Source organism: Penicillium macrosclerotiorum (genome assembly GCF_028827735.1).
Source record: "Penicillium macrosclerotiorum strain IBT 26536 chromosome Unknown utg000009l_segment0_segment0, whole genome shotgun sequence".
Lineage (NCBI taxonomy): Eukaryota > Fungi > Ascomycota > Eurotiomycetes > Eurotiales > Aspergillaceae > Penicillium > Penicillium macrosclerotiorum.
In genome coordinates, this window is record NW_026643088.1 from 602,835 (window position 1) to 627,788 (window position 24,954).

General features: G+C 49.9%; 8 protein-coding genes across 8 annotated transcripts; 3 read left to right on the forward strand and 5 right to left on the reverse strand.

Annotated features, from left to right (window-relative positions):
* Window positions 1-3,505: 3,505 nt before the first annotated feature.
* On the forward strand, window positions 3,506-4,244 carry N7462_009394 (uncharacterized protein; the record flags this gene model as incomplete). The annotated part of the gene is made up of 2 exons (XM_057081108.1): window positions 3,506-3,717; window positions 3,770-4,244. The coding sequence occupies 2 exons, from the start codon at window positions 3,506-3,508 to the stop codon at window positions 4,242-4,244; spliced, it is 687 nt and encodes a 228-aa protein (XP_056929945.1).
* An 811-nt stretch (window positions 4,245-5,055) lies between these two features.
* Window positions 5,056-6,027, reverse strand: N7462_009395 (uncharacterized protein; the record flags this gene model as incomplete). Its single annotated transcript, XM_057081109.1, has 2 exons — window positions 5,056-5,319; window positions 5,371-6,027. The coding sequence occupies 2 exons, from the start codon at window positions 6,025-6,027 to the stop codon at window positions 5,056-5,058; spliced, it is 921 nt and encodes a 306-aa protein (XP_056929946.1).
* Window positions 6,028-7,372: 1,345 nt separating this feature from the next.
* N7462_009396 (putative MFS transporter) lies at window positions 7,373-9,062 on the forward strand (the record flags this gene model as incomplete). Its single annotated transcript, XM_057081110.1, has 3 exons — window positions 7,373-7,381; window positions 7,444-7,539; window positions 7,608-9,062. The coding sequence occupies 3 exons, from the start codon at window positions 7,373-7,375 to the stop codon at window positions 9,060-9,062; spliced, it is 1,560 nt and encodes a 519-aa protein (XP_056929947.1).
* A 402-nt stretch (window positions 9,063-9,464) lies between these two features.
* Window positions 9,465-10,346, reverse strand: N7462_009397 (uncharacterized protein; the record flags this gene model as incomplete). Its single annotated transcript, XM_057081111.1, has 1 exon — window positions 9,465-10,346. The coding sequence occupies one exon, from the start codon at window positions 10,344-10,346 to the stop codon at window positions 9,465-9,467; it is 882 nt and encodes a 293-aa protein (XP_056929948.1).
* A 1,492-nt stretch (window positions 10,347-11,838) lies between these two features.
* Window positions 11,839-12,765, reverse strand: N7462_009398 (fungal specific transcription factor domain-containing protein; the record flags this gene model as incomplete). The annotated part of the gene is made up of 2 exons (XM_057081112.1): window positions 11,839-12,063; window positions 12,145-12,765. The coding sequence occupies 2 exons, from the start codon at window positions 12,763-12,765 to the stop codon at window positions 11,839-11,841; spliced, it is 846 nt and encodes a 281-aa protein (XP_056929949.1).
* Window positions 12,766-14,874: 2,109 nt separating this feature from the next.
* On the reverse strand, window positions 14,875-16,518 carry N7462_009399 (MFS transporter; the record flags this gene model as incomplete). The annotated part of the gene is made up of 1 exon (XM_057081113.1): window positions 14,875-16,518. One exon carries the CDS (start codon window positions 16,516-16,518, stop codon window positions 14,875-14,877), a length of 1,644 nt encoding a protein of 547 aa, XP_056929950.1.
* A 381-nt stretch (window positions 16,519-16,899) lies between these two features.
* On the reverse strand, window positions 16,900-17,859 carry N7462_009400 (putative short-chain dehydrogenase/reductase family protein; the record flags this gene model as incomplete). The annotated part of the gene is made up of 1 exon (XM_057081114.1): window positions 16,900-17,859. One exon carries the CDS (start codon window positions 17,857-17,859, stop codon window positions 16,900-16,902), a length of 960 nt encoding a protein of 319 aa, XP_056929951.1.
* Window positions 17,860-18,352: 493 nt separating this feature from the next.
* On the forward strand, window positions 18,353-24,758 carry N7462_009401 (putative polyketide synthase; the record flags this gene model as incomplete). Its single annotated transcript, XM_057081115.1, has 2 exons — window positions 18,353-19,000; window positions 19,065-24,758. 2 exons carry the CDS (start codon window positions 18,353-18,355, stop codon window positions 24,756-24,758), a joined length of 6,342 nt encoding a protein of 2,113 aa, XP_056929952.1.
* Window positions 24,759-24,954: the final 196 nt, after the last annotated feature.

Sequence of the window (24,954 nt, forward strand, 5' to 3'; positions counted from 1 at the left end):
GCTGGAACGAACATGAGAGGGCTGTATTGAGGAAAATGATGAAGCTGTGAAAAGGACTAATACTAGGCTATACTAGACTGCAAGCAAGTCTCTCAATAGTCTAACTAGAAATCTTGTGAGGGGGTTCGTCGAATGGCTGTTGATCTTCGAAAGATGATTCGAGGAAACCGAACCCGCCTAATAGGGTAATAGGCAACATGTTGAATCTGTGCGTGGCACACCCACAACGCGGAAGCGGGGTGGATGGGCGGAGACACTGCTATCTCCTCGCTCCTCTCTTCCTTTCGTTAATGTCAGTCACCAGCTTGTAGCACAGCGGCTTCCTGCTTACTCTTATTAGTCCACATAACATGGCTCCAAGAATTTCGCCTTCAAAGCTTAATCTCATTCATGGTATTATAGACAGCGACTTTTCCATTATATCTGAAATGACTGAACAGGCTAAACAAGCCGAATTTGGAAGCATATACGTACCACAACGCCGAGAAGGACGAAAAGGAACTTTAAAATCTCTGACGATCGAATAAAGCCCTCTGCAATCACCTATCTGAGAAACCCGGCATTTCTGATGAAGAGATTGTTGTATTCCTATAGGATAAGTTTTAGGCCCTATTTACACCTCTACAAGAAGAGCCCCTATCACAGAAGATTGATCGTGGAGACATGCTAAAGAGCAAAATGCTAAATTCAGAGACAATTACTGTACGATAGCTATAAACTCTAGTATATTCCTGAAATGTAAGTTCAACTCTACTCAGGCTCCGCATTTTCTTCCCAAACATAAGATAAATACCCTAATTCTACCCTAGTATGATCCGAGTAGGTTCATGGTTTAGAGAGTAAAATGATTACCTATCCACGAAGGGAGGTATGCCAATGACGCATCTTCATCTCCATCCCTCAAATTCAGGCGAACAACTTTGCCAAAAAAATTCCAATGACGCCCGCGGTTGGCGTCCTCTTCGGCATACTCAAAAGTTGTGTTATTGCGAGGTCCTTATGGCCCGGTTAAACGGGTGGATTGAGCCTTATACACAGAGATAGACTCCTATAGGTTTGATGATCTCAAGCGCCGGGGAATGTGACTCTGACCCGTGTTACTATGCTGGAAAATGGAAAGTAGTCTCCTACTGGCCACAAATGCATTTTTTCAGTAGCCAGGCGTGCTGGACCTCGCCGTAAATTCTTCTTAGCCTAAAATCTGCGGTGATTGACGCAAAATTAAAAGATATGACCAGGATATTGAGATTCCGAGCTACAACCCTAAATTCCTCAACATCTTCCTAACCTCATTAACGGTGATAAGACACCACGGCATCCCCACCCCCGCACATATATTCCACGCTGGCCCTGCATCCGGCGCAGGGGGCATCTCATGCCACCGCTTCTGGCGGTCCTCGAAATCCGCAAGGAAGGACCAAAAACATCGTTCTCGAGCCCCATGAACTCCAAATATCTCGGCTTTCACTGTGCCCCGCATAAACGCCTTCCACTCCTCCGGTGTCATTTCTATTTGAAATGATGCCGTGGCATTGCTATTATTGTAATTAATATCTGGTGCTGAAGCGAAGACTGGGCTCATCATTTCAATCTGTTTTTGTTCACTGGCACGCAAAGCACGTTGGTCCTCGACCTCAAGGCCATGCAGGATGCGCGAATAGCATTCTGCGATACATAGACATAGAGCGCCGAGAATTGAGACATTCTGAATCGCGGTGAGGTACCGCTGCGGGCAGTGCGGGCAGACTAGGGTGTCCCGTGCCGATTGTAAACATTCGCGTAAAGCAACCATGTCACCGAGGATGATGAGGTGCTGAAATGACCGGAGGCGCTCTAGGAGGAGGTATAGTATCGAGAGGCGGGCACATGGTTCAGGAGCTGGATTATGTGAGATGCTGCGTGCGTTGCTTGGCTGGTCATTGATACTAAGCAACTTAACGGCTCGTCCTGCTTCTGCACGATGGTGGAATGCATTCCTACTTTATACACTCCCCTGTGTCCAATAACGATGGAGCGGCTAAAACAACAGGCTCGGAGCGGAGCGAATTCTCAAGCAAAGAACCCGTGGGGTTCAAAGTCGGAACTGGAGCAGAGGCAGCATTAAGTCCGGGCGCCTGGTGCGCAGGAAAAGTACGATCAGCAGCCCGTACAGAGGGCTGAGGTTTTACAATAGGAGGATCTATCCTGGAACGCGATAGCGACCTCTTTGGCCTGCCTAGAGGCATTGCCATTGAGTAGGAACATCGCTGGTTGCTAAGTTGGCATGCTGAACAAGTTGGACGTTCCCTGCTGCAGCGGACTTTTTTAGCTCCTAGGAAAAGGTCAGATTCTGCTAGTACGACATTAAAGTAAGCTAATAGTACTGCAGATCTCACACGATGACCGAACCCGTCGTCCCGTGGCGTCTCTTCTTGTGAATGGGTTCATGGCAATTTTTGGTAGTCGGAACTGATACGGCGTCGGAGATCCGGTAGTCAAAATGTCCCGGTCACGTGAGTCGCCTGTTGGACGACTCTGGGGATGGGTTTGAAATTCCAGAGAACACGAGCAATTGGGATAGCGTGTCTGTGGGGATACACCACAATGTCGCTGTAAGCCTCTTCCCTCGAGACTCTTCTTGTTAGGTAGCCAGAACTTGCTAGACAATCCATGAACCATTTTCCAGAATTCTCCGAAAAGTCTCCGTGTACTACAGGGATTCGGAACCCACCCAATGACGACCAATAGGAGACTTTCAGTTAACCATTTAACTACATAAATAACTTATAATTCGGACATTTAATAACCACAAGGAAGTTTTCGAAGCCATTTCTTAGTTGTGATCTACGGGAGATTGATCCAGACCATATCTTGCCCGACAGGTCCCCAGCTCGCTGCTTCGTTGACGAGTTCATCGTCAACACGACATTGTGCATTGAAAAAGGTGGCGAAAGGCTTCAATACCTACACAATTACTTTGCCCGCAATTTGCTGCACTATGCACTAGGCGATTACCTAGCCCACATTCCACTTGGTCAGCATCGATGAAGTGGCTGGGATGTTGTTCGAGGAATTACAAAATTGGCCTTTAAGCCTTAGAAGGAAGGATTTTGAAGCCTTTCAAAGGCATGTTCTTGTCCGCATGGACCCCTCAATGCTATGAGCGGGAATTCGGGCTTTTCTGCCCAGTTATACCAATCGGAGACTTAGATTGTAGTCCACATACAAACATCAGGGGCTTAAAAAGGCACTAATCCGTCGTTTAGTGTGTTCTCCATTATCTGATTCCATAGTTAAATAACCTGACACACTACTTGACGGCAAAAAATATGACAGCTGAACACATCTCCGACGCCCTGATCATTGGAGGCGGACCCGCAGGTTTGTCCGCCGCGTTGGCTCTAGGACGAGCATGCCGCTCCGCCGTTCTGTTTGACTCGCAGGAATACCGTAACGAGCCAGCTGTAAGAATGCACAATGTTCTCGGCAGCGATGGCCAGAAGCCAGAGGTCTCCGCGCAACTGCGATGGAGCAAATCATGCAGAAATACGGTTCAATCGCGTTTGTCGATACCGAGATCAGCGCGGCGAGCGTCCACACTGACGGCCCGAAATCGATCTTTCAGGTTATTAATCGCAAGGGACTGACTTGGTCGGGGAGCAAGTTGATTATAGCGTCTGGAACGAAGGATATTCTACCAAATATCCCGGGGTATAAGGAGCTCTGGGGCCGGGGAATGTGAGTGATCAATATGCTCGGGATTAAACATGGAATTGACTTGTATATATAGCGTACATTGTCTGTTTTGCGACGGCTATGACAGGAAAGGGGGTCGTGTTGGAATTTTGGGTCTTGAAAATCACGATGACTTGACCACCTTGCTGATGAGCTTCCAGCTTGCGGAAGACGGCGTCACGGTATTCACCAACGGACAGGCCGCACCTAAGGACGTGGAACTACAACAAATCTTCAATACGGCCAGCGCACGCGGAGCCACATTTGATGATCGAGAAATTCAATCATTCACTGAGACCCCGAACGGCGATGAAATTCTTATTCACTTCAAGAATGGGGCCGGGGAAGTTGTTCGAATGATCCTGAGCACCCCGCCATCGGTCAATCGGGCGGAAAACTTGATTTCGAGCTTGAAAATTGAGACTCATTCCCCTACATATGGCCATGTTGTCACTAAAGGAATGTTGGGTGAAACGAGTCTTCAGGGATGCTTTGTCGCCGGTGATACGTCAACCTCAGCGAAAAGGTAGCTGTTGCTATGTCATCTGGTTAGTTCATTTCCCGGTCTAACACAAGGCACGATTAACAGGCTGACTTACTGGCTAGGAACACTTGCTGGTATCGGGGTGGCTATACAGCTTGCGTTTGATGATGCTCTTGAGATAAATCGTCCATCAACAAGCGAGTGACCTAGCGTTATAAATGGCAGAATATGGGTCAGCGCTAAATAGAGTAATAGGGAATCTACCAACTCAGGAATGTTTTAATTGGCGGAGATGATATTGGGTACGGTCGCTACAGATATAGTCTCTGCTTTCTAGACAGATAGAAATCAACCTTTCAACTCTCTTTGATATTTGAATTCCGGTTGCCCTGCTGAGAGTTCCTGCATTGAGTGGTGTTTTGGTGTTTGGTTGAGGATCCTATTGACATCTTCTGCTCTGTCAGATCTGGCTTTGAGCCTCCCTAGCTCAATAGATTTACCTTTCAACGTTCGGGAGCAGTCTAGAATATATCTCTGTATGCAATCGTAGCTTTCCTCCTTCGTGTGCTGAATTTATGAATCTCCTCCAAAGCTCCTGACGTCGTCGAGTGTCATATTGAGGCTCGATAGCTTAAGAATTACACAGTACCCGTAGATAATAGTCCGGGACTACAAGAGAGCTTTCGGCAGGAAGTCACAAAGCACAAAGTCACATCCGACTGAGGTTTCCTCTTCCTTACCACGATCCGTACCCATAAGAAGTTTAGCAAGGGACCTTTACTTTGCTAGCAGAAAATTGAGATCGTAATCCTCACATTGATATCTAAGATATGTTATTAGGGGTTCTAGTTCTATTTTCAGAGTCGTTGAGCCTCCTCCCATATTGCCTTATTCTCTTGAATGAACTCATCAAAAGTCTTAGGCGTCTTCCCCGTCACCTTCCGAATGGCATCTTCATGTAGGAATCTTCCCAAGTCCTCCTTCTTAGTCTCGACATTTACCAGGAAATTCGCGTAGTAATCCGATAGCCCAGCTTTGAGGAAAGCCTGCACTCGCTCATCTGCGGTAAGTTTCACATGTTCAACCCGCCGACCAAGAGCTTGGCTCAGCTTCGCCGCGACCTGTTCATTGAAGCGAAACCGTTAGAAACATATCATAATGAGCAAACACACTGGTACAGAGGAAAGAAACAAAAGCGGACGAGGGAAAGGAGGGATAATAACCTGATCGTAAGTCAACAGCTCCCGGCCAAGCAGTTTATAATCACAGTTATGGGAACGGGGATCTGTGAGGGCACGAAGCGCCACCGCCGCGATATCCTCCGCGCTTACAAAAGGGAATTGCGCGTCCCCGGTGGCGGAATAGATCTTGCCTTCGGTCTTGATGGTCCGGCACGCGGGTCCATCGGTCAGATTCTCCATGAACCAGGTCGGACGCAGCACGCAGTAGTCGACCCCGGTATCCAGGAAATGCTGCCACACGCCCCCAACGCCGGGTGATCCCGGGGATGCTGTGGTTCCTGCCACCAAAACAAATCTCCGGAGACCGTGATTCTGAATGGCATAGTCGATCCATGCTTTCATGGAGATATCCGGGTTCTCCACGATAGGATTCATGATGTAAGCCGCCGTGATGCGGGCATTCTTGAACGGATTCTCATACGTCGAAGGGTCCAGCCAGTCGAACCGGACGACATCAGTGCCGGGAGAGCTGGCTCCGCTTTCTTCTGCACGGCGCGAGGCGATCAATATCGAGATTTGGGCCTCCTGCAGCAGACGTGCCAGACGTCGGGCGGTTTTTCCGGTGCCACCGATCAATAAGATAGCCATGGTTACTGGGATGTTGGTTTTTATAGCAAAATTAGTTCATGATCTTGAACTTTCAGCTTTATACACCTATCTCATTTTAATCTATGTCTGTCATGTTTCCCGCACGATCGGGATGTGGCCCGTCGGAACGTCGATAGATCAGACCACGCACATGGACCATGCATCCTGTAACTAACAGCAATTCTATTGTTAGTTCACTAGAGATGTCGGAATTCGGTTGCCGAAAAAGTCGCTGCCAGCCACCAAGGTAACCAAGCCAGTCGCCTATTCCTAAACGCCGATAAATGCCGGCGATAACGTACATCCGTCTCTTTCCTGGTTGTAGTCAGCCAGTCTAGGATTAAGGTCCGAATCGCACCGTTGGCCTACCTTTAGGTCCACTCCTTTGATTTACAGTATAGTAGATGGTGCCGGACTATCATTATTTCATACAACTTGATAGGTATGATATACATTAGAGCAAGTAAGTCCTTGTCCTCACTTACCCATACTTCAACCCCCCTTTCTCCTTAAAATAATGGATATATCACAGACAGGCGACACCGGCAACATACCGAATCACCTTGCTCAATATTTTCTTAAATAGGGAAATATCCCATCCTTGGTAGCTCACGCCGGGTTTCAACCACCGCTCCCCAGACATGGCTGCAAATCAATTCGATTGGTTGCGAGTTAGTATCTAGCAAGCGCCATCCATGGTGAAAATATGGCTTGCACCCACTGACAGAGGTGACTGTGATTTTGTCTTTGAGATATCCAGAGGCAAACACCAAGGCTGGGGTTTGGCTTGATATACTATTCTCTAAAGCATCTCATGTGCTAAGAGGTGGGGTGGAAACTGTAGCAAGGGGCTTTTGTAGATAGCAATGGGACACCTTGCGAGTTTCCAGGCCATGGTAGACCGATAAAGGGAAACTGCCAATAATCTACAAAAGCACCATTGATCCAGTTTTTTCAAGAGTATCTTATTAGTCAGTATTCATCGGACGGAATTCCATATGACCTGGAAGGTTCCTGGCCGAAACTCAAGGATTCAGTTCTTTTCGGTGACCGGGCGCCGAATATACCCCAAGGTAGAGCAAGAAAGAGATCCGAGCCCCGAATTCTTGGTATTCAGGGCTATGTATGAGCAGTGACTAGATTTGCATGTAGCTGCCGGGTTTCTTCTTAACGGAGCGCCATAAATCCGATGCTGTGTTGACCAGGCAGTGGGAGTACCCGCCACACTTCTTTAAGTCGTCCACGCAATCATTGCGCTAGGAATTTCCGAGCTTCTTGGCCTTTATATGACAAACGACTCTATTTCAGAGTCTCCGCTGAAGGGTTCGGACGTAGAGAGCTCAACATGTCAAAGGTGGGAGGTCTTTATCCCTGGTGGACATTGGGTAGTAGGATTGCTCTAATTATTGGTGGCAGTCTACGCATGCGAGCACAGCTGTTCTCCTGGTGCCTCCATCAGATCTAGAATCGGAAAACCAGCTCGATGAGGTGAAATTTACCAAGGATCATCGGGTTAGTGTTGATCATATTTTGAAAAGAGGGTCATCCGAATTACGATTGATGTGTTTCTTGAGTGTTAGATCATTCTTATACCACAGCCCTCAGACAGCCCTGACGACCCTCTCAACTGGACCTCTTTTAAGAAACATGCCATCTTGCTCTGTGCAGCATTCTCCGGGTTTGCCGCCGACTTCATGGTCTCAGAGAGTGTGGCTTGCATCATACTTCAAGCCGAAGAGTGGAAGATATCATCCGATGGGGCCAACTATCCCAACAATCTTGCCCTTATCATGTTGGGGGTATCTTCCCTCCTCTGGATGCCATTGTTGAACAGCTGGGGTCGCATCCCGGTGCTCTTCTGGAGCACCGTACTGGGCCTGTTGTTCACCCTTGGCTGTGCCCTGACACCGGGAATCTCCACGTATTATCCGCTGCGCGTCCTGCAGGCGTTGAGTCAGGGAACCGGAGCCACGGCCGGCCTGGCATTCATTGATGACTTATTCTTCTTTCACGAACGCGCGCGAAAGATTGGAGTCTGGTACACGATTTTCCTGTGCTCGCCGTTTGTGTCACCGCTCCTCGGCTACTTCATGGTCTCTGGCCTACAAGAATGGCGGCCCGTGTATTGGGTTGTCTTCGCTGTTTACAGCCTCGTCTTAGCCTCAATCGTTGTCTTCGGGGATGAAACATACTGGAATCGCCGCTCATTTGAACCTGCTGCTCGGCAAGAACAACAAGAGCAGCAGCAGCAGCAGCAGCAGCCCATACGCAAGCCGGGGTGGAGAAGTCGACTTTCCCGCGTTGTGGGTCTCTGGCAGCTCGAGATCCATCATCATCAAGATCGTCATCTGGGCTATTTCTACAGTGTGCTCGGATCCTACGGCAGACTTTTTGGGGTCTTGATCTCCAAACCGTTGATCCCGATTACGCTCATCACGTACAGTGTGATCTTCATGTGGGGCATCGGGATAAATCAGACCTCGGCCCTCCTTCTGGAGACATCCATCTCCGAAGGCGGGTACGGGATGAGTTCCCGGGCCATCGGCTTCATGTACTTCACGCCGATCGTCGCCGTCTTCCTTGGGGAGGCCATCGGCCATAAACTCAACGACGCGATCGCCAGCCTCTACGTGAACCGGCACCGGGGGCTCTTCACGCCCGAGGCAAGACTGTGGACCGCGTACCTCGGGGCAGCGCTCATGGTCCCCGGCCTGATCCTGGTAGGGTACACGCTGCAACGGCATCTCCACTGGGTGGGCATCGTGTTCGGCTGGGGGATGTATCAGTGCGGGACGATGTTGGTCTCCGTTGCCGTGGTGGCCTATCTCTTGGACTGTTACCCCAACGCATCGGTGGAGATCTCTACGTGGGCCAATTTCGGGCGATGTCTGACGGGGTTCTCGATAGGGTATTTTCAGCAAGCGTGGGGCCGGAGGGATGGATACGCCGTTTCCTTCGGGGTTCAAGCGGCGATTGTTGGGGCTGCTTTTGGGGTTATTTGGGGGATTCAAATATTTGGGGCTAGGGTTCGTTAAATGCTTTACCGGTTTGTAGTTGCCCATCTGTATTACTCTTTTCGTGGAGGAAACGATGGTGTTTAAAGAATTTGATAAAAGGCAGGTTCCAGGATCTTGGTTAGTGTTATGACCAGTCGTCGTCCATTTCCGTCTGTCTCCAGTAGATCTCAATTCTCCTTATCCTATAACAGGAGTACATATTTGAGACAAGTAGATATATATTCTTCGATCAGGTATTCAGAACTTGCAAACAAACAGGCAGGCGGTTGATTCACATAGCCAGAGTTATCTTAACTCTATCTGAATTTATTGTTCATAATCTTTTGTGCCGGCCCCTATTTAACCAACTCTATCCACATCCCAACCCTCCAATCTCTGGAAGTTGCTCTCTCCCAGAGATTCGAGCAGGCCAAAAATATTTCATGATCCTAAATCTTCACAACCGGACTGCTGCTCCTCCTTCTCCTGATCATCTACAGTCCCCGCAGCACGCATCAAGTAAAACACCAACAGATTCATCTGAAAGAATGCACAGGCCATGCCCACCCAAAAGGTCAACGCCCCATTCCACGCTAGCACCCCTGAATGCACACAGTGTACGCCGAGTGCCGGGTATAGCCCGATCGTGAGCCCGGTCGTGGTGTAGGCCAACCACCGGGGAAAGAGGGGTTTCGGCCGGCGATCCGACAGGATGGCCCAGGAGATGGCGAGATCCTGGGCGATGAAGGGGGGCCAGGCCATGGTGAAGGTGAGCCAGGACAAGTCGCTCAGCAACTGCGTCAGCACGGGGTCCCGGTCGAGCCGGTAGACGGTCGCCGCGAACAGGAAGGACGGGCACATCATGGAGATCACGCAGAGGCTGCCACCGGCGATCTGCGTATAGAGTACAATCGGGTTGACCCCCGGGATGCGCGCCAGCTGCCGATTTACGCCGGCGACGAAGATGGGCCAGAACACGGCGGTTAGACTCATCAGGGCGCTAGCCCCGCGGAGTCCCGTTTCGTGCTTTCGGTAGTGATTCACCAGGTTCTCGGGCGAGGTCGAGGGGCTAAGCGGGGGGAAGTTGAGGGACGCAGGCAAGAAGAGGAAGAAGAGCGTCTGCGCGAAGGGCCCGCAGAAGATCGTGAATTTGTTGAACCGTACCTCGGAAGCTCGGTAGCGTTGAGAAGGAGGGTGTTGATGATCATGCCCTGGAGCAGTGGCGGAGGAGATCATCATCATCTCACCACCAGAAAGTGGAGGGTTTCGAGAGCTGACACTCTGTGCTTGATGCAGCGCAGATTTGTTATTTGGGTTGGCCATGGTTGCCAGCACGGGAGATTGAGGTAGCGCTTGTATGTCTGATGGCAAGTAAGAACAGAATGTAGGCAGCTCATGAGATGAGGTATGGACGAGAAAAATCACCTATCCAAAAACCCTCCGGACTATAAATGGTTGGTTTACACCAAGGATTCATGCTATAATTTTGAATCCTTGAGTAAACTCCCTATATGGAATAGTCAGAGCCTGGGCGTCCGGAGTTTTCGGACATTCGTTATTCGGATCTTTTCGATTATACAGCGAAGCTCCTTGTATTATAATATTTCGGCTTCCGAGTTCCGAGGGGGCAATTGAAAAGGGGGATAGGATTGAGCTATGCAAATTGACAAGAAGCTGTTGTTCTACGGAGAGCGAATCAGAAATGGAACGTGATATTTGAAGTCTATATATCCCATATCCTCTCTAAGACATGAATTCAAACGAGGCATCTGCTCTAGTTGTTAGGAGCTTATCTACTAAGTCATCTGCCCTGTTAGCGCATATCTTGCAATATCGTCATCAAGCTAGAATGCGCTGCATGAACTTACTCATAGTTTGCGAATCCCTGAGTATATGATCGAGCTCAGGCATACAATGATCAAAAGTTTGATCAATCGATAGTCCAGCGGATTCTAAAGCAAGACTTTTATCTCCAAATCCGTGATCCGGAAATATACTCTCTATCCGCGATGGAGGGAGACTCGAGCCCAATTCTTGCATGGGGCTGTCATAGTCCGTATTTCTTCCTCTGCACTGAAGCTCAGATCTTTGGGGGTATGTATCAATATTGACCACTTTCACAACCATTCGGAATATGTATGCCAGCTTCTGTATCCGATTGTTGGCCTTTGTCTTCATAGCATGTTCCTCGAAGCAGAAGCAAACATGTTTTAAGATGCTCAAGTCTTCCGTCTGGACATTATCTGGAGGGCCAACGGGCCAGATGATGTTACCAGCCAGTTTAAAGAAAGCAAAAGGAGGGAACGCTTCTATCAGGTCATAGGCTCTTATGTGATGGGTTTGGCTCGACGGTGTTGAAAGCGATGAGTGGTGGTTGCGCGCGTCATAATCCTTGCTCCATAAAGGCATACCTTGGCGTTTGCAATAAGATGAAAGAAGGTGGTGAAAACGTATCTCTGTCGCTTGGTGACCAACGCTGATGGCTGTCAAGAGCACCAGGCAACATGCCCGGGCATGCTCGGTTGTCTGACACATATCTTGCACATTCGTGCTCCTGCCGAGAGCAATCAATAGAGTCGACAAAAAGCGCATTAATGTTATCAAATCGGCCGAGCTCTTCGTGTCATTATTCAGAAGCTTGTTGCCGGAAGTAAATTTGTTCAGCTTGTGCATCACCTCTGGCAATAGCCGCTTATGGACTGAAGGATCTATATTGGAGAGATTGTAGACTTCCTCTTGCAGACGGGCTAGCTGGATAGTGCAGGCCCAGGGAGTCCAACTAAATTCTTCACAGCTTAAAACATTACAGTCAAAGCTAGGGGAGCCAACAGACCGATCCCCGGAGAAGTGCAAAGTCCTTGTCTTGCACATACAAGGAGCGGAACACTTTCAACCGTTCCTGAATTTCCGGATCTTGATCGCCGTCTTGCTGCGGATACGAAGAGACATGGTGCAGACCCATGGTTTTGGCCAGAACGCAAGCCTGTGAAAGCATGGTCTCCGCAAATCCTAGAGGAAAGTGCTGACGAGCTGCGACACTCTATTTGGAGAAGACAGAATTGAGTGATGATATCCGTGGCAGAGTGGCAAGAGCTGATAATAGGAATAATCAGTCACTTACCAAGAGAATCAGAACCTGTATATTGATCAATCTTGGCACCAGAACGTTTTGAGTTTTGTTCAGCCACTGCTGCACCATGGAGTGGTATGAAAGCAAGAATTCAGGTGCAATCAGTGGGTGGCTGCTAGGACTGAGGAGGTCTGGTCCTAGAGAAAGGAGGACGATTGTTTGAAAGCAGACTGCCCACGACTCATCGGAGCTGTCCAGAGATTCTTCTCGCCCGTACAGATCTTCCAAGGCCAGGAGATAACTGGACTTGACAAATATATCGGTGATGTGATCCGCATTCTGGAAGAAATGTTCTTGAAACCACAGAACAAACTGTTTTGGAGGAAGTTGAATAAGGCTCTGGTCGGATTGGCTGAGAAATGGAGCGTCCAAGGTCTGCACGTTAATGCACAAGTCATGTAGTAACTCCTGCAAAGAGTCAACATGAACCGAATTGTTGTATTTACTTTCATGCGAGAAGACTAGCTCTCGAAACCACTCGCAGAGTACCAAGAGGGAATCTGGTCCTTGATCCCCGCCAATTGAAGTGGACCTTCTGCGAAATGTGGTTGGAATCAGGTTGAGATTACTTTTATCGTCGTCATTATTATCATCATGGTCTTCTTCATCCATGGAAGGAGCACTTGAGCTCTCGTTGCTGCCAGACACACTCTTAATGCTTTGTCCAGAGGGTTGAGTCAGGCGTGAGATATCTTCTTCAATCTTGATCAGACGGTCTTGAATGCTTGCAATACTATCGGATCTGTGTACGAGTCAAACAGAAGACCCTGTCCAAGGGGTCCACATATCGTTAGTCGCAACTCTAGTTCATCTTGCCCTGTCTAGATATCCTGGCCCCAAGATTTGGCACCAACTCACATTAGTTTCATATGATTCACTCTCTTCCCTGCAACTGTATACTCGCATTTGGCCTGATCCCGCTTGCAATTGGCGCATTTTCCTGGTTCGCGTCCACATCGGACTTTTCTTTCGCGGCAGCGAGCGCAGGCGATCCCGGACTGTTGCTGAGTTTAAGGGAATAAAAGTCAAAGTCTGTTGTCTACGATCATTCTTCGGGACTTCGCTTCACAAACCTTTTCAACGGTCGCGGTCATGATTGAAGGGCCACACTGCCCTAATTCTGCTCTCGCGGGGAAAAGAGAAGTCGTACGCCAATTAAAGAAGACTGACTTAAGAAACCCTGGATTTACTATGAGAGGCCCAGCTCTTTTCTATTAACTATATGTTGTTACCCACTAAGCATGAAATCATATAGTAAGTCAGCGAACTTTCCCTCAGTCTCAAAGATTTCCTCGAGATTCCTTGGCACACGGGCCATCCAGTAACACTGAACGATGGCAAGGCCGAAGGAATAGTACCCCTGCCCAATTACTTGATATCGGCAAGCGAAGCACAATCACGTTCAATTGACCAGAAATCATAGAACCGAAAGATGGTAAAGCCGAAGGAATAATATCCCTGCCCGATTACTTGATATCGGCAAGCGAAGCACAATCACGTTCGATGGACCAGAAATCGTACTCGTGAAGATAATTGTGATAATTTGGGACCCCAAATTGTGGTGGAGCCGAATCTCAACCCGAAACCGATTGGAAGATCAAGCAATCCGTATCGAAGTTGCTTGACTTGGATTCTGCAGCCAAGAATCGATTGGCAAGCCACATTACGTGGCACGGGAATCTTTCGGGCCATTTGGGAGGTGTTAGATGATTGTATGGCCATCTGATAATCTCAAATTGCAGTATAGGGAGAGAGAGAGAGAAAGAGAGAGAATAGGTCGACTTTCTTTCTTTTCTGTATGTAATTACGAGACTCCGAGACAACCCTTTCAAGTCACTCTCGATTATCCTATGGAACCTCCAAGACATGGAGGATTTGGTTCTATTTACACATCAACTATGGACCAACTCTGCAGATGTGTACTTCATATATCCTCTACGTGTCATTTATTTTATCAAAAATCAATCAATTGTATATTCCTGATGATTCCGGCAGTCATTCGCGACAAAGTTCACTAGTTCGAACGCTCTTAGCTGGCTCTGACAGTATCGTTGGGGGCTAAACTTCCCGTCCTCGGATGATCGACACACCCGCTATACATGGACTCAGCGCCACACTCACGATTACTTCCAATTGTATCTCTGCATGCAGTCACTAGCTAACTGATTCAATTTCCTTTCTCTTGGCCATTCTCTTGGCAATTCTCTTCATCTTCATCCAATAGTCATCTATACAGTAGTCTCCTTTTCTATATACATGCTGTAGTGGGGGATCCAGTGACATTGTTTTGACTTGGTCGCCTCTGCTTTACGGTTTGTTTGTCTGGTTTGCCCTTGGGGATTTGGGCAGAAATCATGTACTTTAGATCAAGGACGGAGAAGGAAGGAGAATAAGCATACACGGACGAACAACCACGAAATGGACGAAGTAGTCGAATGGACGCGTTCTTTATGAAGCTTTTCCTTTCATTTTTCTAGCTCTTCCAGCGGAGCAGGACGTTTTCTTGTTTCTTCTGCTGAGACAACTGGATCTGTTGGTAGGGCGCCTGGCGGCAGATTGATTTCATCTCGCCTCTCTCCTTCTTTGACAGCAGCTTCACTGTTGGAGGTTTTTGTTTTGGTTCTGTATACATACTCTCTTTCGTGCCTCGACCTATCCGTGCCGACCGGACCGCCTTGAGCTTTCCCACTCTAATACATATATTGATCAAACGCAGGCAAACTACCTCCCAGAGTCCGTAATAGCTGCCGAATCCAAGGATTTTGACGTAGAATGAGAGGAGCGAGCGATCATGAGCAGACTGAGAATGACACCCACGCCCGCAAATCCCACGCCCGTCCACAGGGCGGCGCGGTAGCCATGAAGCAATTGATCCTGTTCCTCGCTTCTATGTGCGACATACAACTGCACGGTGGCCCCGACCCCGAGACCCAGGGAGATACTGTAGTTGACTATGGTAGCTACAAGAGACGCGCCCATGCCTTGCTGCTCACTCTTCATCGTGTTGGAAATAAGCACCGTAGCGGTCGGGAACGACGTCTCCATACCCCACGGGATGATTAGCATCCCGACGAAAAGCTGCGCCCAATATGTCTGCTCCACTGGGGTCGTAGCGAGGAGAACGGTCCCAATCATGAAGCAGGTCAGGGAAAATGTCATGATCCAGGAGACGGGGATGCGGTGAAGCAGCGCCCCGACCACGACAGAGGCGAGTAGTCCGACTATTGCCAGCGGTGACATGCACGCGGCGAGCAGAATCGGGGATGTGCCTCGGAGCACCAGAAAGAACTCGGAGATATAGAAGACCCAGATCCCAAAACAAGCCCATCCACATGCGATGCAAGAGACCACGAGCGGAACATTGCCTGTGAAGGCTGTAAAGGGGATCAGAGGCACCTTGGCAAACCAACGTTCAATCACGAAGAAGACCGCGGCAAAGATTAAGCCCAGGGCGAGAGTGACGGCTATATAGGGCTGTTTCCAGCCCACTGAGGACCCTTGATTCCACGCGAAATTGATCAGCACCAAGGCGGCCACGCCAGAGACTGATCCCCACACATCGAGCTGTTCAATCTTTTCCTGCAGAGATTTGTTCATATTGTTGCTCTGGTCGGGACTTTTGGGCAGGCGGGGAATGGCGAAGATGCCCACCACGACTAGAACCGCTTGGATGATTCCCGTGCTCCAAAACGCCCATGGCCACCAAGCCAAGTTGAAGAGTCCGGCGACGAGATATCCACCCACGCCTCCTAGAGGGGAACTAGCGCCAAACAGGGCAAATGCCATATTCTTCTGAATCCCCGCGCGGCATGAGACGCCCAAGATAGCCAGGGCGTTGGGGAGGAGGACTGCAGGGCCGATTCCTTGGAGCGTCCGAGCGATGATAAACATAGTGCCTGAACTGGCGTAAACACTCAAACCGGAGATGACCGACCAGAGGGAGAACCAGACCATGCCACCGAGGAAGAGTGGTTTGTAGCCAAAGCAATCGCCCATGCGACCTGCCACGAGGACAAAGGTTCCCGCCGTAAGGCTGTATCCTGCCACCAGCCAGGGGAACTGATCCGAATTCATTCCAAAGGCATCCCCGATGAGCTGCATCACCCCCAGAGTCTGTCCCAGCCCGGACATGTTCAAAAACTGAGCGCTGCAGATAATAGCGATGAAGGCGATGTGTTGCCTAGTGGACAAGCCATCGACGACTGATGGACCTTCCATAGAGAGAAGCGAAGGTTCCTCATCATCCTTGGAAGGGGATAACGTGAATGATTTCTCATTATTGCCACCCGGTAATGATTCAATTGGCACGTTTATTGCGTCGTCCAGTTGGTCGGTGGTGGTCGCGCCAGTTTCGCTTCGCGGCATGATGAAACAGATCGATCGAGAGTACTTTATGTCTGGTCGCGCTCAAAGCCAACAAATTTCCATATTGACGGAATCGCACACAAGAGTACCAAGAAAACTCGAATTATATACGTAAATATAGGTATGGTGACGACTTGATCGCGGTATGCAGTTGTTAACATGAAGAAGACGGGGCTCGGGAACCGAATTACGAAGTAAAAAGGGTTGGACAAAGAATATACCCTATACTGATATTTTCCTTTTCGGCAGACAAGGCGCCAAGAAGCTGGACTACGCGTACAGCAGGGATCAAGCGAGAACGATCAAAGGCATACCTAGGCTTAATTCCATTGCAGAGTACTAACACCGTCTTTAACTCCGATTGAGCCCCCTCCTCACTCTTCACTCCACCACTCGAAGCACTCCAGGGTGGATCTCCTCTAGAATTGCGCCCAATTCCTCCCATACCCTTTTCTGCACCTGAAATCCTTCAGCACTGATCACGAATGGAGACAGCGCTTCATTGGCCAATTTACCGTCCGACAGGTACCCTCCGTGACTCTCTGGCCCATCAGCAGCAGCCGCCACCAGACTTCGGCTGCCCACCTCTGTAGACCGAGCGAACACGAGCTTCAGGAACCACAGATCCCAGCCTGAGTCCCGAGCCAGAGCTGAGTGGCACAGCCCTGGATTCAGCATGTTGAGGATCAGTCCGGATTGAGCCAGACGAGGCGCCAGCTCCCGCACCACCAGCACTTCCAACAACTTCGAAGTGCCGTAGCGTTCGGCCATGTTGGTCTGGGCGGGATCATCTAGGGCGGCGAAGATATTCTTTGTTCGCGACTCGGCAAAGCTGGTCCAGCCATGTACCTCGCTGGTGACAATACTCAGATGGGGCTTCGCCGTAGGGAAAGCTTTGCCGGTCTGTAGTAGCTTCGGGATCAGTAGAAGAGCTAAGAGTACAGTGCTGATCACGTTGACGGTGATATGACTCTCGTGGTTCTCCACTAATCGGAAGGAAGGGGTCGCGATCGCAGCATTTTCTACCACCACATCTAGTCGGTCGAGCTTCGAAGCTTGAGCTCCGAAGCTCTTGACCGACGCATACGATGCAAGATCTAACGCCCATACTTCACACACGTTTGGCCTCCCCTCGCTGGCCTCGATTGACCGCTTGGCCGCATTCCCAGCTTGAATGTTGCGAACAGCCAGGATAACCTTGGACGCTTTGAGCCGGACAAAGTGACGAGCGGCCTCGTACCCTAATCCGACATTGGATCCGGTCACAATGATTGTTTGACCCGCGAAGGACTGGGCTGGGTAAGGAGGGCGGATAAATAATTGAGAATAGTACCAGCCCATGGCAAACTCACGTAGATTGAAGCAAGGAGGACGGATGGGTGGTCTGTCTGAGTAGTAGACGTGAGTGAGAAGCGTGTTTTATCCCGTAATGCGTACGCCATCTTTCTCATGTAATCCCAATTTCCTCCTCGGGCCTTCGGCCTTTGATTCCCGAGTTCCTTTTGGTCCCGATTGTCTCTTATCTCTGTTCTTCGTCATTCTTCTCCGAGAAAACACAGCAAGCATTAATGCAGGTTCGGCGCCGAGATAGCGAACTATATGCTCGGCACCCGATCTCTTAGAACTGGTAGGCCACAGTCCATGAGTATGTCTATGACGCTGGCATAACATGTTTGCCGAGGCCGATAGGGACCAGGTCCAGCTGGTCTATACAATCACGCTCCGTGGCATCTTAAAAACGAGCAGTGAGACTCGCATCGATATGAAGAGGAGACCATTGCCCGTTTCTTTTTTTGATGCCAAGAATACAATGACCACCACCTCTCTCTGAATCATGATTGCTCCGCTCCCTCCAATCCAATCGACCCAGAAGGTGGCCTTGTTTGGGCCTCAATTCCTCTATCTCCGCAACGGGGACTCCTACGAACAACTCAGACGCGCCATTACCCAAGATGCCACCTATCAATGGGTTATTCAGACTGTGTCGGAGATGCCAGAAACCTGGCAAACCATCTCTCAACGAGTTCCGGCCGTTCAGAGCCTATCTGGGAGGAAAATGATCCAAAAGTTTGCTGTCTGGCTTGAAACCGGTCACCTCGATGCTGCCATATCACCAATGCCAAACCTTCTTCTCACGCCTATGGTGGTGATGAGCCAAATCTGTCAGTACCTCCGTTATAACGCGTCGATAGCATCCGGCGCAGGACCTGCCGTCGACTTGGACCGCACGCCTGTCACCCAGACTATCGGTCTATGTATTGGCCTGTTGAGCGCACTGGCAGTGGCTAGCGCTTCTGATGAGACGGAAATCCGAATTCAGGGCGCCAAGGCAGTGCGACTGGCGATGTTGATCGGGGCCATTGTCGACGCTTACGAAGAATGTCTGGAGCCGGAAATGTCTGCCGTCTCCTTCTCGACAGCTTACGCATCCCCAAATCCAAATACCGAAGAGGTTTTGAAAATTATTGAACAAGTACCAGAGGTCTGTTTACCAGAATCAGAGCGCGATCTAGCTGAGGTGTTTGGCTAACGTGCACCGCTTCTAGGCATATGTTTCGGTGGTCTACGACCTAAATAGGCTCACTGTGACGACTTCCCAGGAGAATGCCTCCTCGCTGAGTCAACAGCTATCCGCAGCAGGGGTCAAGGTCACTAGGATTGGGCTGCAAGGGCGCTTTCACTCCCGAGTCTATGAGTCCCTGTTGAGCGATGTTATTCAATTCTGTGATTCGGAGCCCAAATTCCAGCTTGCTGATGCCTCAGCCCTGGTCCTACGTACAAGGTCCAATTCGGGTCCAAAGCCCATCACCAGCGGAAAGCTACATCAAATTGCGTTGAAATCCATTCTGGTTGACCCGTCGTGTTGGTATGATACTTGCTCATCGCTACTGTCGACATCTGGCTTGGGCTCCTCGTCGGACCTAAGCATCGTCTCATTTGGGACTCATCCCAGTATGCCACCAAGCTTGATGCAGGAGTTGAGCAACGTGGTCACCCACTATGATAATATTGGGAGCTCGATGGGTCCGGGGCCCCGTCATTTTGAACATGATATTGCGGTGGTGGGGATGGCCATCAAGACTCCCGGTGCGGACGATGTGAATGAATTCTGGGAGCTGCTTCGTCGAGGCGAGTCTCAGCATCAACGGGTACCTCATGAGCGTCTTAGCTTCGAGACCCCCTGGCGAGAGGGGGATTCCAAGCAAGAGTGGTTCGGCAACTTTATCGACGACCCAGAGGCTTTCGATCACAAATTCTTCAAGAAGAGCCCCCGCGAATCCGCCTCGATGGACCCACAGCAAAGATTGTTATTGCAAGTGGCATATCAAGCTGCGCAACAAGCGGGCTATTTCCGTACCGACATATATGGCAGCAAAGACATGGACCAGAAACGAGTGGGATGCTTTGTCGGCGTCAGCAATGTCGACTACCAGGACAATATTGCGTGCCATCCCGCCAATGCATACTCGGCGACCGGGACACTGATGAGCTTCGTGGCAGGCAAGATCAGCCATTATTTTGGCTGGACAGGGCCCGCGATGAGTATCGATACCGCGTGCTCAGGGTCGGCCGTTGCCATTCACCAGGCTTGCAAGGCCCTTCTAGCGGATGAGTGCACTGCGGCCTTGGCCGGCGGTGTTAATATCATGACAGGCCCTTTATGGTTCCAAAACCTTGCAGGAGCGTCATTTCTCAGCACAACGGGGCAATGCAAACCTTTTGATGCTAGTGGAGATGGCTACTGTCGAGGCGAAGCCAGCGGCGCAGTGTTCCTGAAGAGATTATCTAGGGCTCAGGCCGACGGAGACAACATCCTCGGTGTGATTGCAGGATCAGCTGTGTTTCAAAACCAAAATGAAACGCCCATCACTGTGCCTAACTCCGCGTCACTTTCAGATCTCTTCCTCTCCGTGACCAGGCGAGCACACGTTGAACCGGGTCAGATCACGGTGGTCGAAGCCCATGGCACTGGAACGGCAGTTGGGGACCCGGCGGAGTACAGCAGCATTCGCCAGGTCTTTGGGGGAGCGGTTCGAAGGAATCTTCTTTCCCTGGGCTCAGTCAAGGGTCTAGTGGGCCACGCTGAATGTGCATCGGGAATGGTGGCCCTCATCAAGATCTTACTGATGCTTCATCATGGGGAAATCCCGCCGCAAGCTAGTTTTCATAGCATGAGACCATCTTTGAACGCAGCGCAGTCGGATATGATCAACATCTCCACCACGCTAAAGCCATGGGATTCATCATTCAAAGCCGCGCTCATCAACAATTATGGCGCATCTGGATCTAATGCTTCCATGGTAATCACGCAGGCTCCCGCCAGTCCCTCATCAAACCGGGAAAAATTGGGAGGAAATGATTGCAAATATCCTTTTTCAATATGTGCCTTGGATGATCGCAGCGTTCGAGCATATGCGGTGCAATTGTTGAGTTATGTACAGGGTGGTACACGGAATCTCTCGTTGGCCGATGTGGCATTCAACCTGTCCCGTCAATCTAACTTGTCTCTACCATGCACCTACTCCTTTGCTGCCAATTCTCTCTCGGATCTTTCTAAAAGTCTCACGGAAATAGCCCGCCAAAGCTCTGAGCTCTCACCACCGTCCATCGTGGTCTCTACCACAGCCGCCCCGTCACGGTTGCCCATTATCCTCTGTTTCGGTGGCCAGGTTTTCAAGTTCATAGGGCTAGACCGAAAGGTATACGAAGAAATAGCCCTTTTACGTTCGTACTTGGACCGGTGTGATGGCATCTGTCAAGATCTCGGACTTCCAAGCATCTATCCAGGAATTTTCCAGCAATCACCCATCGATGATATAGTGGCCCTGCACATTTCTTTATTCTCCCTACAGTATTCTTGCGCTAAGTGCTGGATTGATTGTGGAATTCCAGTACAAGGTGTGGTTGGTCACAGCTTTGGCGAATATAGTGCATTGACTATCGCCGGGGTGATGAGCCTTCGCGATGCTTTGGTTGTCATCTCGGCGCGAGCGCGCGTTATTGATAACTCCTGGTCCACAGAGAAGGGGGCCATGGCGGCTGTTGAAGGTGATCTTGAGGTTGTCCAGCAGTTGTTGGTTCACGCCAGCAAGGTTAACCCACAAGACCATGTACCAACGATTGCGTGTTTCAACGGGGACAGATCTTTTACAGTAGCAGGCTCATCCAAGTCCATTGATGCCGTCGTGGAGACTCATGCAAGAGATCCAATATTCGCCAAGTCAATGAGAATCAAGAGACTGAATGTGACTCACGCCTTCCATTCCATGCTCGTGGATCCCCTGAAGGATGAACTAGAGAAATGTGCCCAGTCTATCGTTTTCCATCCGCCAACAATTCCGGTTGAGAGAGCGACTGAGCATGAGTGTAGTGATTTCCTAACCCCCCGGTTCGTCGCAGATCATCTCAGAAATCCTGTTTATTTTAACCATGCCGTTCAACGCATTACCCGGCGACATCCATCGGCAGTATGGCTCGAGGCCGGTTCAATGTCCACCATTACAGCCATGGCCAATCGGGCCCAGGGGATGTCTTCTTCGAAGCATATCTTCCAATCTATCAACATCACAGGTGCCGCTAATGCTTGGCCGAATCTCGTACAGGCAACTATCGATCTCAGAAAGAACGGAGTGATGGCAACATTCTGGGCACATCATTCGTGCCAAGCGTCAAGCTACTCTCCCCTACTACTGCCACCGTATCAGTTTGAGAAAGCCAAACATTGGCTCGAACTCAAGAAACCCGAGCAGCTTTCTCTAGGGTCATCATTATCCCAAGGTCTTCGGGAGAACATCACGCCAAAGGAACTCTGGAGCTTCGTGGGGTATCAAGATCCTTCTCTAAAGACACTGGCCCGCTTCCGGATCAATACCGAGACGGAAAAGTTTCGAAAGTTTGTCTCGGGCCATACAGTGGCGCATTCGGCTCCGCTATGTCCCAGCACCTTGCAGCTTGATATGGCAATTGAGTGTATTCTGTATCTCTGTCCAGAACTTCTCCCATCAAATATGCAGCCGGAGCTCCAGGGATTGGAGAACCATGCTCCACTCTGCATTGATATCTCGCGGCAGGTCTGGCTTGACATCCAGCGACGAAGCGATGACGAGGGAATGGTCTGGGACTGGAAGCTGGTAAGTAACAGTGCAGTATTAGCATCATCAGCAAGCGACGAAATTACAAACCTCCATGCCTCCGGTACAATTTTGTTTCGGTCTCGCGACGACGTGCATCTTCAAACCGAGTTCGAACGTTATGAGCGTCTCGTTGGGTACAACCGCTGCCAAAGTCTACTCCACTGCCCGGATGATGTTGACGATGCAATTGTCGGGCGGCGCAATATCTACAAGACCTTTGCCCATGTGGTGGATTATGGGGAGATATACCAAGGCGTCTGCAAAGTGGTCGGCAAGGGGAAGGAGTCTGCCGGCCGTGTGGTCAAGCAGTATACCGGGGAAACTTGGTTGGATACGCCGCTGTGCGATTCGTTCTGCCAGGTGGCAGGAGTATACGTCAACTGCATGACGAACCACCCCGATGCAGAAGTCTGTATCTCGAATAAGATTGAGCGGTTGATCCGCTCCCCAAGGCTTGATCTGAGTGAATCTCGACCAGACGAGTATCATATCATTGCTGTTCATCATCAGCCGTCACCGAAGCTATATTCGAGTGATGTCTTCATCTTTGATCCCCGTTCGGGTGCATTGATGGAGGTCATACTGGGAATACAGTATCAGAAGGTCAACAGATTCGCCTTGGGCAAAGTTCTTGCTAGACTTACTCCGGGCTTTAAACAAAAAGAACCGGTTGTGGATATCAAATCCATTGCGACAGAAGAGGAATCAACTCCTCCTTACACCACCTCCAGGGAGAAGGAGACAGTACAAAAGTCTCCCGGAAATGAAGGCCTCAATTCCACAGCACCGGGCAATTTGCATGGCAAGATTCGCAATTTAATCGCCCAGGTTTGCGGTCGGGACCTTCATGAAATACAGGATTCAGCCAGCCTAGCTGATCTAGGAATTGATTCTCTCATGGGGATGGAATTGGCCCGAGATATTGAAAATGCATTCAAATGCACTTTGAACGCTGGAGATCTTATTACACTGACCGACATTAAGAGTCTGCTCGATTGCATTGACGCCGCGTTGGGTGGTGCTGGTGGCGCTGCTAGGACAGAATCTTCCACATCTTCATCATCATCATCATCATCAACATCTTCCTCTTCTGCAACTTCTTCGCCTACTGGAGTCATGACACCGTGTTTATCCGCCTCATCGAAAATCGATCAGCAGTGCGATGATAAAGATGCTTCCACTCGGTATGCTGCTCACAGCCAAGAAACTATTGATGCATATGTTCTAAAATATACCCAAGGGTTTCTCCCACCACCGTCTCTAGCCAGTAAAGGTGTTCCAGTCAGATCACCACCCGGAACGACTGGTCACTGTGTCCTTTTGACTGGTGCTACGGGGAGTCTTGGATCTCACCTTGCCGCACATCTTACCAAGCTATCCAACGTTCAGACGGTCATTTGCCTCAATCGACCTGGACGACTCGTGGTGGCGGCACCCATGGACCGGCAGGAGGAGGCGTTCACATCCCGAGGAATCTCACTCGACCTAACAGCATTGTCCAAGGTACGGGTTCTCGAGGCCGATATCACCAAGCCGCGGTTGGGGCTATCGGATCGCGAGTATGAGGAGTTGGTCTCCACCGTCTCCCACATCGTCCATAACGCTTGGCCCATGACGATCACCCGCCCAGTGAAAGGGTTTGAGCCCCAGTTCCAGACTCTCCGGAACCTCATCGACCTGGCGCATGATATCGTAGTCTGTCGTGCACAACTGCTTCAGCCTTCCCTGGTGGTTGGCTTCCAATTCATCTCCTCGATCGCTACCGTGGGACTCCATCCCATTTGGACCGGGAACCCTACCGTGCCCGAGGCCCCCATGACGGTCGATTCTGTTCTGGAGTCCGGCTATGGAGAGGCAAAGCTCGTCTGTGAGACCATGCTCCAGAAAACCCTGCAGCAATACCCCGAGTGCTTCCGAGCAATGGTGATGCGCATTGGGCAGATCGCGGGCTCGAAGAAGAGTGGATATTGGAATCCTGTGGAACACTTTTCCTTCCTGATCAAGTCTTCGGTTACATTGAAAGTTTTTCCGGATCTTCAAGGCGTGCGTATCTGCTTCTTTTCCCCCATCTACTACTTCTTTGCATATGAATCTGCACCCCTTTAATCCATTTGGAAAATCGAACAAATACTAATCTCTTAAACAGAACCTCTCTTGGCTCCCAGTCGATGAGGTAGCCACCACCATAGCCGATCTATTGTTGCTACATTCTTCATTTTCATCTTCCGAGACAAATTCAACACCGGCTCTATACCCTTTAATCTACCACATCGAGAATCCGACTCGCCAGCCATGGCCCGAA